The 14,626-nt window shown below is 41.4% G+C and overlaps 1 protein-coding gene across 1 annotated transcript in view; it reads right to left on the reverse strand.

The window, feature by feature from the left end:
- Positions 1-614: 614 nt before the first annotated feature.
- Positions 615-14,626, reverse strand: part of DUSP10 (dual specificity phosphatase 10) — a 47,730-nt gene continuing 33,718 nt past the window's right edge. Inside the window, exons 3-4 of the mRNA XM_062210381.1 lie at positions 5,446-5,817; positions 615-1,820 (exon numbers count right to left, since the gene is read on the reverse strand). Coding sequence (XP_062066365.1) covers positions 1,555-1,820; positions 5,446-5,817 — 638 coding nt within the window. The 3' untranslated portion in view covers positions 615-1,554. The remainder of the gene's footprint in view (positions 1,821-5,445; positions 5,818-14,626) is intronic.

Below are 14,626 nucleotides of genomic sequence, written 5' to 3' on the forward strand. Positions count from 1 at the left end.
AACCTCAATTATTTGTGGAGAAGAATCCAGCTATGTATTAGCCAAGTATTATTGCAAACATGTTGTACTTGTGGAACTGAATTCAGTCTGCTGGGAAAAGAGCAAGGAATTGCAATTAACCAATAATTGACATTGCTAATGTCACCAAAGATGTTAAGGAAGCAAGAGGTATTGGAGGCAAGTAGGGACCATCAAGACCCCTAAATGGCAGAATGTCACAAATATTTATCAAATAGCCCCCTGGGGGAAACAATCCATTTGGTAGCCTGGTCTCAAAGGCTCATGGGAACTGCCCCCCCATAGCTTCAGGCTTTCTATAGTTGAGGCTTTCCAGTGTAACAAGGTTGTGGGAACAAAGAGAACACAACTACACACGTCAGTCCTAGAGTTCTGTGCCTTCTGCTCTCTGCTTCGTACTGAGAACAGAGAATGTTTTCTCTTCCTCATCTCTCTTCCTCTATACACAAATGTATGCTTCATTTCCAGTTATGCAATCTGTACAAGTTACCAAAGTAAAAGAGGCTTAAACTTGAATTGACGTAAAAGGGGGGAATAAAAGACACATCCCAAAATGAATTTTGTTTATATAATGAAAATAAATTTTTACACAATCAACAGAAACACACTTTTTTTGCGAAAAATATTTTTAAATAAATTTTTCTTTTTTTTTACATTCTGATATACATATGTAACAAGGTTTATGGCACTGTAATCAGAATCAAATCAAAAAAAAAAAAAAGAAGAAAGGGAGGGGAAAGGTGGGGAGGAAAGTAATTGATATTATTGAATTCCTTTCTATCTCCAAGCTGGCAAATTTGCACTATTTTTCTATCATTGAGCTGCCAGCTCTAACTTGTTTGCACACTCAAAACACCATAATATTGCACAAGAAGCCAGTGAAGGCATGTGGTATAATGGTCAGTTTCCTTGCTATTTCAAAAACTCTCTTAAACCCAGACAAAGGAAAAATAAATCCAGAGCATGAAACGCACAAAATCAACAGTATCCTTTGTCTCTTTAAAGAATGTGTGAAGGGTTCTTCGACCATGTAAGCTGCCCTGATCCTCTCCTTGCACCAGTGAGCACAACAGGGCTTCGTTTGGTTGGGTTTTTGTTTTCCATATGGATGGCCCAGGCAGACTCCAGGCCTTCATGATTCAATGTCGCTGCTATTGACTTTTGGTTCTTTTAATTGGTTTAAAGTATAGTATCTTAGGTCTATGAACCTGCACAGACTATTTAGTCATAAACTCTACAAATAGCTTAAAAGGAAAGGGGGAAAAGAAGTTTTCTTATATATTTATTGTTGGCTTTTAAAAAAAAATGACCTTTGTAGCCTCCCTGCTTTCAGTTTGTGGGAAGTGAATCTCAAGGGCATCAAAAGTTATAGTCTTCTCACACTTGTTAAAAATAAAAAGTCCTTAAACAAGTAGTTTGTTTCCATTCACAAACTTTACCCCAAACTAAAAAAAAAAAGGAAAAAAGAAACTGAATCCATCCCCCTTCCTCTCCATCTCCTGATGGAGAGCAGTAATCCCTGTCATCCAACTGTTGTCACACAACTGTCTCCACGCCCATCAGCTTTGGTGTAAGGATTCGTGGTGTCACACCGTTGTTTAGGTCTTCCTCAAACTCCAGCAACTGCCCCATGAAGTTGAGATTTGGGGAAATAATTGGTCGTTTGCCTTTGACAAATTTATAAGCATCAGTCATGGTCATCCGAGTGTGCTTCATCAAGTAAGCGATGACAATGGTGGCAGAGCGCGACACTCCAGCCTGGCAATGGATGAGAAGTCCCTTCCCGCACTGGTGAGCTTCCTCTGAAGAAAGAGAGAGAGAGGAGGTTAAAGGAGGACAAAGAGATGGATGGACAAATATTAACTTGTTTCTCCATTTGACAATTCCTTCTTTTGTAGAGAAAGAATGAAGTAACATTATTTTAAAGCTAAGGATAATCTACTAATTACCTATGTTAACATTACAACTTCCAGAACCAGCTAAAATCAATGTTAGCATGAGTAAGAAGTCATACATATGTCTACATTTGAAGAGAAGACACAGTAAAGGAATCATTCACAGGAATGGTTTACACAAAAGTGGTAGCAGTGTGCTAAGGTTAGACCCACAGCACAATGCACTTACCTGTTAGACAAGCTACAGATCTAGTAGACCTTAAGAGCCATCGGGCCTCTCTCTCAAATGTCTTTGTCCCTTGCTATTTTGTTATTTCTTGGAATCATAATATTGAAAAAACAGAAGAGAAGGATAAAATATACACACATACACACAAGGGTACTTCAAAAAGTTCATGGAAAATGGAATTAAAAGATAAATTATTTTGGCATAAAACTTTGAAGTCCACACAAAGCTTTTTTATAATATGTATTTCCCATAAACTTTCTGAAGTATTTTCATGTATGCATAAGCTTCTGATTAAAGAGTTTAACTTCAGTCGTCAAGTTGTGTGACCTATTGAGACTAGTGCTATTAACAATGCTTCTCCTACTTGTGATAGAGGAAAAAAAACACATTTCTTCCTTTATTCTAAGGAATTGCTCAGTACAGGAACTGGTAATATATATGTAAGAGTTTCAGTCTCACCAAACCCTGATGCAAGGCTGAGAGATTAAAATTCAACTAGAAAGTTGTTATGTTCAATGTCTCAATATAAAACCAATTTTTTAACTGAGCTAGAGGTTTATAGCATGCAGTCCCAAGGTTTCACTTTCTCTTTTGCATCTTTAACCCCCTGTGCCTCAAGTATGGTGTTCTAGCATGACCATGATGTAGACAATGGAGGAATTCAAGCAATGGCTCTGAGGCCACATACAACTGACGGAACAGAGCTTGCTAAGGGTTCAGATACATTAAAAGCTCAGGAGAATAGCTTGTGGGCACTGCATGAACAGATTTTTAATGATACTTGTAGACTAAAAGATATATCCAAGAAAGCTTCCCTGAAGGAATATTCATTAAACAGTTTGAGAAAGAGGGATAAACAAAAGAATAGGGATTTAACTCAAACTGCTTTCCAGGTGTCCCACCACTGGATCAAGACAAAAAATAAAAGGTAACCTTTCATCTTAAAAATCGATAAGTGAAACTTCCCATAGATATAAGTGTTTTAAGAAAAATAAGCATTTTCCCACTTTCCTGTTAAAATTCTTCTCATTAGCACATACTATTAATTAACCCCAAACCAAGACCAGAAAACAAGGTGCTAAGGGAGTCAGCTGCCAAGTGGTAGGTTTGACCACTGGTCCCACTACACATTTAGTTGAGTGATGCTGTATGAGTATAACTTTGTGAAGTATAACTTCATAGAATCTCAATGTTCCTGTCTGAATATTAGCACTGACACCAGACAACCAGCCTCACAGAATATCAGAATAATTATAATTGGACTTAGGAAAAATTAAATAGCCAGTTAAACCCTAAACCAAGCTCTGCTTAATTTATATTAGATTCTTGGTGAATGCTATTATTCTTATAAACTTGCTATGTTCTCCATAAAGCTAGACTATAAGATTTCAGTTTATACAATAAGATAATAATGAAAATAAAATTGTACCCATGTAGTATGTGGTTCTGAATTGTTCTTTAGGCTAAATCTGCTTGTTGATGCTTCTATTGTCCTTATTTAAAAAAAACAACAACAACAGGTAAGCCTGAATAATCCAAAAGGAATGTGAGTGCTTCAGTTGAAATCCTCTTAGAACAAGCTTATCTAATGCTACTGGGTAAATGCAAAGCGATTTCCTAACTTCCCCAACTGGACTGAGGCAGATGGAATCAGAGTCATAGTATCACGTATCGAGCAGGAAGTTCCTCAAGGACTTGCTGACAAATACTACTTCCTCAGGGCCCAGGGTTTGGTTCAGATTTTATTAATACAGAATCCGAGGTACCTTTGCATCCAATGTTGCCAACTGAGAAAGGGATGTTGTAGAAAGATCCCTTGCCTGGGAGTAAAGAAGCCTGCATTCTGGTCTATTCTCTGACACTAGAATCCCTACAGCCTTGGAGAAGTCACTTTGCTTCATTAAGTTCAGTGCCCATTCATAATTCCCTTCCAGACTGAATATCCCATGGCCCTACACTGAAAGCACAATTAGCAAAGAAAACAGCTGGGAAAATTAACCAGAGCTGCCAACTCCACAGCAAATCCATCAGATTTAATGGCTGTTAAACCTGACGCTTTTTCTGATAAGAAAAAAAAAAAAGTACCAAAGTGTTCTCCCCTGACAGAGGCACCTAAACAATCTGTTACAATATTGAGGAAAAGTTCAGGGCCATCCCTTTATAGTTATAAAGGTTGGAGTCACTTGAAAAAAAATGTGCAGTATCTGCTAGGTGCTGTTATTTTCCAAATCATATTTTGAGCCTTAAAACAGTTTGAAACTATAGAAGCAGCAAACATTGCGATTAGAATTAGGATTAAGTTGTTAACTGATTTCTTCTGGAGATCAAAGTCTGCTATTGCTAGAATTTTCCTCCTTGAGAACTACTCAGGCTTTGCAACCTGATCTTTCCTCCTGCCATGAGTTTTGGGACAAACTAAAAAGGGAAATCTAGTACCATCTCACTAGCACTAATATTTATGAGCTTTGGCTAACCACTGTTTAAAAACTGAGACAACACAAATAAGAAGAAAACACGTCACCACTCTACCCTGCTCCTCTCCCTGCGCTGCAATGATGCACTGCAGAAAGATGTCCACTACAGCATTATCTGAGGTTTCTTCAGAGCCAACCCCTCAGCAAACGCTACCATCGCTTCAACCTCATGCCAAGAGGTCATGCCAATGGCAATTTTAGTTTAAACTCGAGGTCAGGAAATGAAATCACTTCCTATGCTGTATGAATAAGTCTTAGTAGGGCAAAAGGAAGGTTTAGGTGTGTTTGGAAAGGGTATCATATGTGAGGCCTTCAAAAAGTTCATGGAAAATGCAGATTATGAAAAAAAAACTATGAATGAGTTTCAAAAACTTTCAAGCTAAGATAAACTTTTAATTGCACTCTGCCATGACCCTTTGAAATACCCTTGCATTTTATTTCCTGCAAGCCTTTGAGGAGCACTATGTAGGAGCAGGCAACTGCAGGTCCAGCTCTGGCCTCCAATTTCTTACTTCCCAGCAATTCTGGTTACAGAGCACAGAGGGCTAAGCCCCACCACTTTTGCATTCAGAAGGCGAGGCATGAAACTCTCTAGTTGAACAGATCCAAAACCAATGGTATGATTTGTCTGACTGCTTCTGATGGCCCCGATGCAACTCCCAGGTGACAGGTTAGGAGAACATTTTGGCTGCATTAGGGGTCACAGCCTGTGACACCTCGGAGCAGCTTTTATTTTTGCAAGACAGGAATAGACCTTGCAGTTGATATCAAAGCAAGAGCCAGAGGGAAAGGAAGGCAGTGGCTGAGAATTCCCACAGGAGATAGTTACCAATGAACTCAAACGCCTCTTCAAAGTATTGCCGCAGGTTCTGCTTGTTGCTGTCGGTGGCCGGCAGCCGCTTGTAGTTGAAGAGGCCTTTCTCGTAGTGGTAGAGGGGAAGGTGAGTGGTGACGTTAATGACATAGCCAATGTTCAGCCGCTGCATGGTGTCCAGGTCCTGAGCATCCTGCTCGTTGCCGAGGAAGAGGAAGGGCAGGATGGGCGTGAGCTCCGCGTTCTCGATGTCGGGGGTGGAGGGGAGGGGCTGAGGTAGCACACTTGAGGCCGCAGACGCGCCGCCCCCCACCTCCCGGCACTCTTGGAGCTGGAGGGAGTTGTCACAGAGGTTCTCATGGTTCTGCTTAAAACTACTAAGTCCACCTGGAACACAAACACAGAAATCCAGAGTGACCATTCCTAGGACCAGAGCTGGCCCAAAAGGCCACCTCCCCCACAGGAACAGGTGCACTTTGTTGCTTAGATACTCAAGGGAGGTATGTAGGTAGGTAGGCAGTTAAACAGACAGAAAAAAGAACAGGAAGTCCATCTGGAGACCCAGGACCAGCTTCAGAGGTATCACTAATGGGGGATGTCTCCCAAGAAAAGGTTCTGTGTAGCGAGGCAATTGCATCAGCTGCAAATGTGATCTGCAAATGTGCTCAGTGGCCTACCTAGCACCCTGCACTTTGAGAGCTGAGGAAGGAAGGGACAGAGAACTCTGGCTGAATCTTGCACCCTTCATAGTTCATCTCACCCACAAGGCCAAGTGTGGTCCCAATACAGCAGAGTGGTCACAAGCAGAGACTTTGAAACAGCCAAATCACCTTGGCTATCTTCCTAGTACCACCGCTTCCTGGCTCTGTAACTTGGCTAAGCTCATTTCTCTGCCTCTTCCTCGGTTTCCCCATCTGTCAAATGAGGGTAATGGCATCCAACTCTAAGTGTCATTAAGAGATGAATGACTACATGTAAAGTGTTTGGCACATTGCCTGGTACACGCTATTGCTCAGCAAGCATTAGCTATCTTGAGTACTGTTTGTGTTGAGTGGTCCCAGAGGTGGAGAATCAGAGAAATGCTCAAAATAAACAAGACAGGGCAGAGTGACATGAGATATCCTTATGACCCCTTTCTGACATTTTTCAGGTCGGTTCCTGATGTGTCAACTCTGACTTCAAGCCAAACAGAATCAGAGCACCTCGATCCCCTGTATTCAACTTTCAGAGACTCGTGTGTATACAAACCCTCTAGGAAGCCATGGACAGATCCATGAATACACAGATTTGAGCTGCAGGCTTTGTTCTGCGCCTCTCAAGAGTTATGGGCCTTGCACAAAAAGTTTAAACTGTGCCTGTTTCCACATTTTTAAGATACAAATATCTACCAAGCAAGTACAGTCTCACTTATGGGGGTATATCTCATGTACCTCATTTATTCAAATATAATCAGATAGGTACATAAAGGTGTTCACTACAACATTATCTGTTTCATGGAAAAGACCAAGTAATAAATAGAAATAAATTAAAAGAAAGCAAGAAATTAAAATTTAAATTAAAAATTAAAAATAAATTAAAAGAAAGCATTCATTCCATGGAATAGTAAATAGCAATTAAAAGAGATGAAAACAGTGACAATATTTCTATTTAATATTAAATGAAAAATATTTCAAAAATATTCATGAAAAGTTGAAGGACTATGCAAAAAAAATGAAGTTGGAACATGTAGGGATCATTATTGATTATTTACATTTTCCCTTAAGATTTGTTGCACACTGTTTGACACACTGATGAGCCCAAAGCATTCTTCTGAGGCTCAATCATACAACAGAGGAGGACATGACAAGCCCGAGACAAGGGGTTGCCATCATTACCACCAACTAACCTCTAACTCTAAGTAAGCAGAACCGACCTCCGGTGTTTCATTTGAAAAGAGGGAGAACATAGAGGACCCTTTTCAGCTGAAAGCCACAGGACACATCAGCCCCTGAAGAGAATGCCTGCCTGTCTTGATGCTTCAGGAGGTAAGGCCGGAAACACAGTGCGTGCAGGGTTTGGTCATGTGGAAGGAAGACAAGTCCCTCTGTCCACGAGTCCTTGAGCGCGACATGTTCGTCTCCATTCGGAGTTTCACCTTTGGTAACCAGAGCCGGAAGCTCTGGACTGTGATCTGGACAGAGTCTCATGAGTTTCTCAGCTGACAGACACGAAGTCAGTCGAGTGAAACAGGGAAGTCACATTTTTAGTAAGGTAAGGTGATGTCACAAAGAAAATTCAGAGGGGCAATACTATGATCATTTACTCACCAGAAACCAGTCAAAACCTTTGTTTTTTAAAGGAAAAAAAAATAGCCCTAAACTCATTGTAATTGATTTTCTGAATTAAACTCTGCCCATATATATTATGAGTTTTTTCTGCTATGAAATCTTGACAATAAAGTTTAGGCCCAAAGAGACATTTTTCAAAGTAGAAAGAAAAAATAGAAAAACAGAAAAACTTCACCCTTCACCACTAAATACTTTTGAAAAATGCAAAACTTGTCATCATCACGGGACTCTAAAGAGTTATTGAAAATCTGCTCAGTTTTGCCTCCATGAGAACCCAAGGAAGCAATTTCATACAGATTCTGTGATGGGAACCTAATTCACTTTTTCTTAAGAAAAAGGCAGTTGTTACATTTTTCCATATAAGATGAGAGGAAAGAACAAACAGCAAACTCAAAAGAAGTGATTGGGGAGGGGGGACTCTCTGTTCTTATTTAGGGTACTCAAGCTGTAACTTGTCTTAAAAGCAACTATTTTTTTAAATGCAAGCCAGAAAACCCCACACACAGAAAAAAGCAGCATAGAGCTTTTTAAAATTCTGTCTCTACACCTCCTTTCCCAATGACATCAGCTGGAGGCTCCCCACCTGCCCAGTTGCCATAGCAGTTACACAAAGACATACAATGACATCAGTTGGCATGATATCAGCTCTTTGAGTGCAAACAATACAAGAAGAACTACTTTGTTTAAGGCCTTTGGTGCAACTGTGTTCTGGGGAGCCAATGATGTAATGCTAACAGGTGGCATGGGCCTTCCATTTGCCTAATGGGGGAAAAAACCCATGGGGGTGGGGGCCAAGGAGGGAATTTGAGACAAACACACACAGAATGCGCCGAATCACAGGGCGTGCTTATGTGCAAATTTATGTGTGTATTGCATGTATAAATCATGTGGGAACTCTGCTCATATTTGCAAGAGAGGCTAGAAAGGGAGTTATTATAATTCAAATACATTAGCCAGACAAGCACATTGTTATGGAGGGTCCGAGGAAACAGTCTGTTCAGTTGCCAGTCGGCTGATCAACTTGGGCATCAGTTCTCATTAAGGGTTATGCACGACTATGTACTGTGGTTAAAAACTCCCTCTGTGCCTGGTGCTTAAAGCCAAAGGAACTAGTGGAGGCTCACAGTGGAGGGTTTTCAGAGAGAAGTCTGCAGGAACCAGTGTTTTCTTCCTTTGGGGCGTGGAGCAGTTAGAACTGGAGGCTGCAGGGGAAGGGGGAGACTAAACGAATAGGGTGTTCTCTCCCATTCCTTTTCCCCAGTCCTCCCTCATCATGTAGCACCACAGGCCAAATTACTGATCACTTAATGAGCAGCTTTTATTCTATTTGTTATGACTTGAAAAAAAAATATTGCATGATAATTCACAAAGCAGAGACAGTGTCGAATGGTGTTTGAAATCAGGGGTTAGAGGTAGACAGATCCAGGATGCAGTTATGAGTCTGCCCTTTGTAGGAGCTGGGAGACATGGTATAGAACACTCTCACTCATGAAGCCTCAGTTTACCAGTCTATAACGTGGTCATAACATCTGCCTACAGAGTGGTTGTACAGGAAATCTAGTAAAAGTTTTGATATAAACCAGGTATTTGACAACTAATGTTGTATTACCCTAGTATCCTGTTGCCCTCACTTCCAGGTGATGCCTGCAGCCCCTGAGGAGAGCCCTGTGTGCAAGCAGTGATTCACAGGGACATCAGGCCAGACTGCTTGAATCTGGATCCCAGCAACAGCAAACCCAAAAGATCAGATCTGGGCCATGTTTCTCCCCTCTCTGTTCCTCAGTTTCCCTATGTATAAAACAGGTATCCACAGGATGGGCATTTGGTTTAGCAGTTGGGCTACGGAATATCACACCTGAGTCCCATGTCAGAGAGCCTGGGTTTGATTCCAGGCTGCAGTTCCCAATTCCAGCTTCTTGCTCATGCAGCCAACCTGGGAATTACCAGGTGGTGGCACAAGTTGTTGGGTCCTTGCCATCCATGTGGGCTACCTGGATTGAGTCCCTGGTCCCGCCTGCAGCTCAGCCGAGTCCCAGCCCTTGTGGGTGTTTAGGGAGTAAATGAGTAGACAGGAGGACAAGGTATCTCTTCCCTCTCTACCCCCACTCTTACTCTCACTCTCAGTAAAGCAAACAGGGATCATAACTGTCCCTACATCGTGGGACTGCTGTAGATGTTAAACTGGTTAAGAGTACTGTGAGACAATGTCTAGCACACGGTATACACTTTAAAAAATCACTTTGGGAAACGATCATTTTAAAGATCTAAAAAATACTGTTTAACACAAAGTCTCCAAGTGGTAAGCAAGCTCATATTTCAGAGATTTTACTTTGAAAATTTTATTTTAAAAAACCTAGGAACAAAGATCAGAACAATTTTAAAGTTTGAATAATATACTTTTGTCATAAGGAAAACAACAGTTCTGTAATCCCTCCTGGACAAATATATCTGATTTCATTTTGTTTGGTCTCGTTTTCCCATAAAGACTGTATGTCTGGATTCCTGGTTTGTCCAGAGGATGACAGGATTTTTAAAACGAAAGTGCTCAGGCTAGAAGCTGTGGTGCAGCAGGTTAAACTGTTGCTGGTGACTCTCATCCCTTATAGGAACACCTGGAGCTGAGCTCCACTTCCCCTTCCAATCCAGCTTCCTGCTAGTGCAGCTGAGAGGCAACAGATGATGGCCCAAGAGCTTGGGTTCCTGCCACCCACTCTTGCACGGCTGAATTTCCTGGCTCCTGGCCTTAGCTTGGTCCAGCTCCAGCTGTTGTGGGCATTTGGGGACTGAACCAGAAGATGGAAGATTTCTCCCTCCCACTCTATCACTCTGCCTTCTTATAAATAAATGACTCTTTAAAAAAGAAAAATCACCACTGCTCTTTTCCCCTCCCTCTCTGATCCCCTAATCTCTACCAAACTGGCTAACCTCCCTATGCACACAGAGCTTGTAGTTATCAGCGCAAATATTTTTCAAGGCATGAGCACCAATGCTGAGGGGCAAACTTTCCAAGCCTTATCTCCAGACTAGGTTCCCTGCCAAAATGAGTCTGGTCAGTGCATCGATTCTGAATGGCAACAGCAAAGAATACCCAGCACCCTGAAAGTAAAATATGTGGGAATACCACCCACTGGTTTCTTCCAAGAAAAGCTCAGATAAGTGACAGCCTCACTGAAGCAATGGATTCCAGCTTTCGTGGGAAGCCTCCCTTTATAGTTCATTTCAGCTCCCGTTGCTGTTTTGTCTCTTGCACTCCTAGAAACCAAAGAGGCCTCTATATTGTGAGTCAGAAGCAATGTGCTGGGTAGGGAGTTAAAGAAGCCACATCCAAATGCAGAATTTACAAGTGAGCGATTTCCATATTCTAAAGATGGACAGCACTTTTACACACAAGCTTTTTGGTTTTCTGCTAAGCTTTCCAGAAATTTAAAGAAAATTCCCACTGAAGGGCAGCAGACTTAATTAATGTCCAAGAAAAGTGTGTGTGTGTGTGTGTAAACACGCGCAGGCATGCTAACATTGGACTCCACTGCAAGTTTGCTGCAGGCATATTGATCACCCCTGTGTGTAGCCTGGTTTTTCTTACTGGGTGACCAGACTTTTAAAGTAAAATAGCACATTGATGATAGTGGTGAGGAACAGAGATCAGACTGAGCTGTTTGAGTCCGAATCCTTGTCCATCTCACTCATCACCTGTGTTACTTTGGGCAAGCTATTTGACGTCTCTGCACCTCAGTTCCTACTTCTCTGATTTGTATATAATTGTATCTATCACATAGGGCTCTTAATAAGGAGCAAATGCTATATAAAAGTTAGATATCATTTTTATAAGAGGAAGAAAGACTGATATCACAGAGATACTATCATAGGGGCTTCCCTAAAAGCAATGGTACTTTTTTTTTTTTTTTTTTTTTTGACAGGCAGAGTTAGACAGTGAGAGAGAGAGAGAGAAACAGAGAGAAAGGTCTTCCTTTGCCGTTGGTTCACCCCCAAAATGGCCATCAGAGCCGGCGCACTGTGCCGATCCAAAGCCAGGAGCCAGGTGCTTCTCCTGGTCTCCCATGCAGGTGCAGGGCCCAAGGACTTGGGCCATCATCCTCTGTCTTCCCGGGCCACAGCAGAGAGCTGGCCTGGAAGAGGAGCAAACCAGGACAGAATCCAGCACCCCAACTGGGACTAGAACCTGGGGTGCTGGCGCCACAGGCGGAGGATTAGCTCAGTGAGCTGTGGCGCCGGCCAATGGTACATCTTTTGACCTGTCCCCAGGGAATGTAAATGTCTTTCTCAGGGAGCGTGAAGGGACACTGCACCAGACAGAATGAGTTGTGTAGAGTGCTGTCTCCATAGGTGTCATGTACCAAATAAAGGGATTAAAAAAAAAAAAAAAACAGCTTTGCTGCCCAGGGAAAAGACAGATTGTGCTGATGGGGACTGTGAGTCGGGGGGAGGGTTCCTATGATCTGGTTGCTTGACTGCTTCCCTCCAGCCAGTGTGGCTGGCTCACGGGTGAAATGTCCAATGTGTGAGCATACATAAACAAGGAGGCAGCACAAGCTTAAAACCTCTTAAAACTAAATAGCCCTCATGATCTTGACTTCAACGTGTGGATTATTTGGCATAGTATGTTATTCAGTATTGCAGGAAGCTCTATCTGTAGGTAAATGAGCCCCTCACCCCATGGGGTTTTACTGTCTGGGCTCTCTGGGAGGAGATGTAAATTCTCATCGGATGTATCTTAAAAGCCCACTCTAGAAGGCAGTCTGTGATATATAATGGAGCAGAGAGAGAGTTTACCCAGGAGTTAGAATAGAGGGCCTGCCCCATGAGAGTTACATAACTTGCTGAAAGTGACAGAGTGTTCTGGGCTAGCTTCCTTAACTCTCGAATGAGGATACTACTGCCCAGATCTGTTGTAATTATTCAAGAAGGTTGGCTATAAAGCACCCATCCTGATATCTTTAATAAGGCAAGTATTTGGATAAAAGCTGTCAATGGAATAAAAAAGCTAATAAGCAGGGGTCAGTACTGTGTGTGTGGTGCAGCAGATTAAACCAGTGCCTGTGACACTGGCATCCTGTATGGGCAACTAGTTCAAGTCCCGACTGCTCTACTTCTGATCCAGCTCCCTGCTCACATGCCTGGGAAAGCAGCAGCAGATGACCCAAGTCCCTGAGACCCTGCCACCAATGTGGGAGACCCACCCTGAAGAAGCTTCCAGCTCTTGGCTTTAGTCTGGCCCACCCCTGGTAATCGCAGCCATTTGGGGAGTGAACCAGTGGGTGGCAGATCTGTTTGTCTCTCCTCTCTGTGATTCTGCCTTTCATATAAATAAATAAATCTTTAAAGAGAGCGAGAGAGAGATGCTAACAAGCACGGTAGGTGGCCAGATGCAGGAGTGTTGCTGGAGAGCAGTCATAGTAAGCATTGCCAGAGGGAGATATTGAAAGATGGTATCGCTGGGTCAGAGAAGTAAAGACTAGACCGTCTCCCTGAGATAGTCCCAAGCAAAGACATAACCAGGGAAGGGATGGCAATGCAGAGACCATGAGGGCAGCTCACTGCAGCTCTGCTTTCGTACAGGCTGGACTCCGTGCTGTTGGGTATGTTTGGACTCCTACAAACTTAGGGCGAAATGGGTCACAGAATGGGGGCTGGGTCTTGTGGTTGATGCTTGGAAACCTTGTCCCATTTACTTCTTTATGTCTTAAGACTTCAGTAGAAAATCTAACTTTACCATTGGTCAGATGCATCCTTGACAAATAAATAAATATTTCTAAAAATGTTTCAAATAGAGGCATAGAAAAGTTATATACATGACATAGAGATATAGAAAACCTACATATATCTCTAATATTATATATTACTATATGAACACAACAATGTATTGAAAAATAATGGTACAGAAAAGTTGTATAAATATATAAATATATTACAGTATATATATTTGTATTGGCTTAAATATAATTTTTTTAAATTTTGTTTGTATTTTTATTTATAAATATTTGAATAAATATCCTATACTCTATTTCCTCAATAAGTTTAAATGTTCATAATTTTTCTCAGGGTCACTCTATTAAAAAATAGGCTTTGGTAAGTTACAAGTACAGTCTCACTGTACTTGTAAAACTGTACTACTGACACTTATTTCCATATTTTCTTTTCTATGTATATCCAAATCAACAGCTTTAATGGAAGCAAAGCTCTTGAAGAGCAACAACACCCTTATTTTAATTTCTTTTGTATGCAGGACTTAGAGATCTTTCCCATGAAGACAGAAGATTTACTGATATGCTGGATACCAAGAGGTGTTCTCAAGAAAAGTTACTGTGATAGGTGGTCATCTCTTTCCACACATAACTATGAAAAAGAAAAATAATGTACAAAGAGCTCCCTGATGTCTATTCTGCCTAGGGACAAATGATAGGAAGAAATCACTCCAAGAATCCTTCACAAAACTATCTTCTCAGACAAAAAGTTACTCTTGTCATAAACATCAACAAAATTGTAATTAATGTTTTAAGAGAAAAAAATTAAAGTCCTGAAAAGAATTTTCCTGAATTTGGGGTTAATTATAGTTTCATTGGATTTTCTGCTGCACTTAGAAACAGAATTTAGGCCGCTGAGACTCACAGAAACTCAGCATTACTTATGTAGTTATTGCAACTCTGGTATCGAGGTTGCTTTTTGTTCCTCAAATTAAGTGATATCTCTTCACCTCAACAGATTGGTGGGTTCTAAAATCCATCAGCTTAAAATAAGCTAACAGTATTGACTATGACACTAGCAAGAACTAAAAACCATCACCTCCATTTCTTCCTAATCTTTATATAATTAGCAATATGCTTTCTTCACAAATTTTTGTTTCCTATACT

This window comes from Lepus europaeus, chromosome 14 (assembly GCF_033115175.1).
Source record: "Lepus europaeus isolate LE1 chromosome 14, mLepTim1.pri, whole genome shotgun sequence".
NCBI classification, from domain to species: Eukaryota; Metazoa; Chordata; class Mammalia; order Lagomorpha; family Leporidae; genus Lepus; species Lepus europaeus.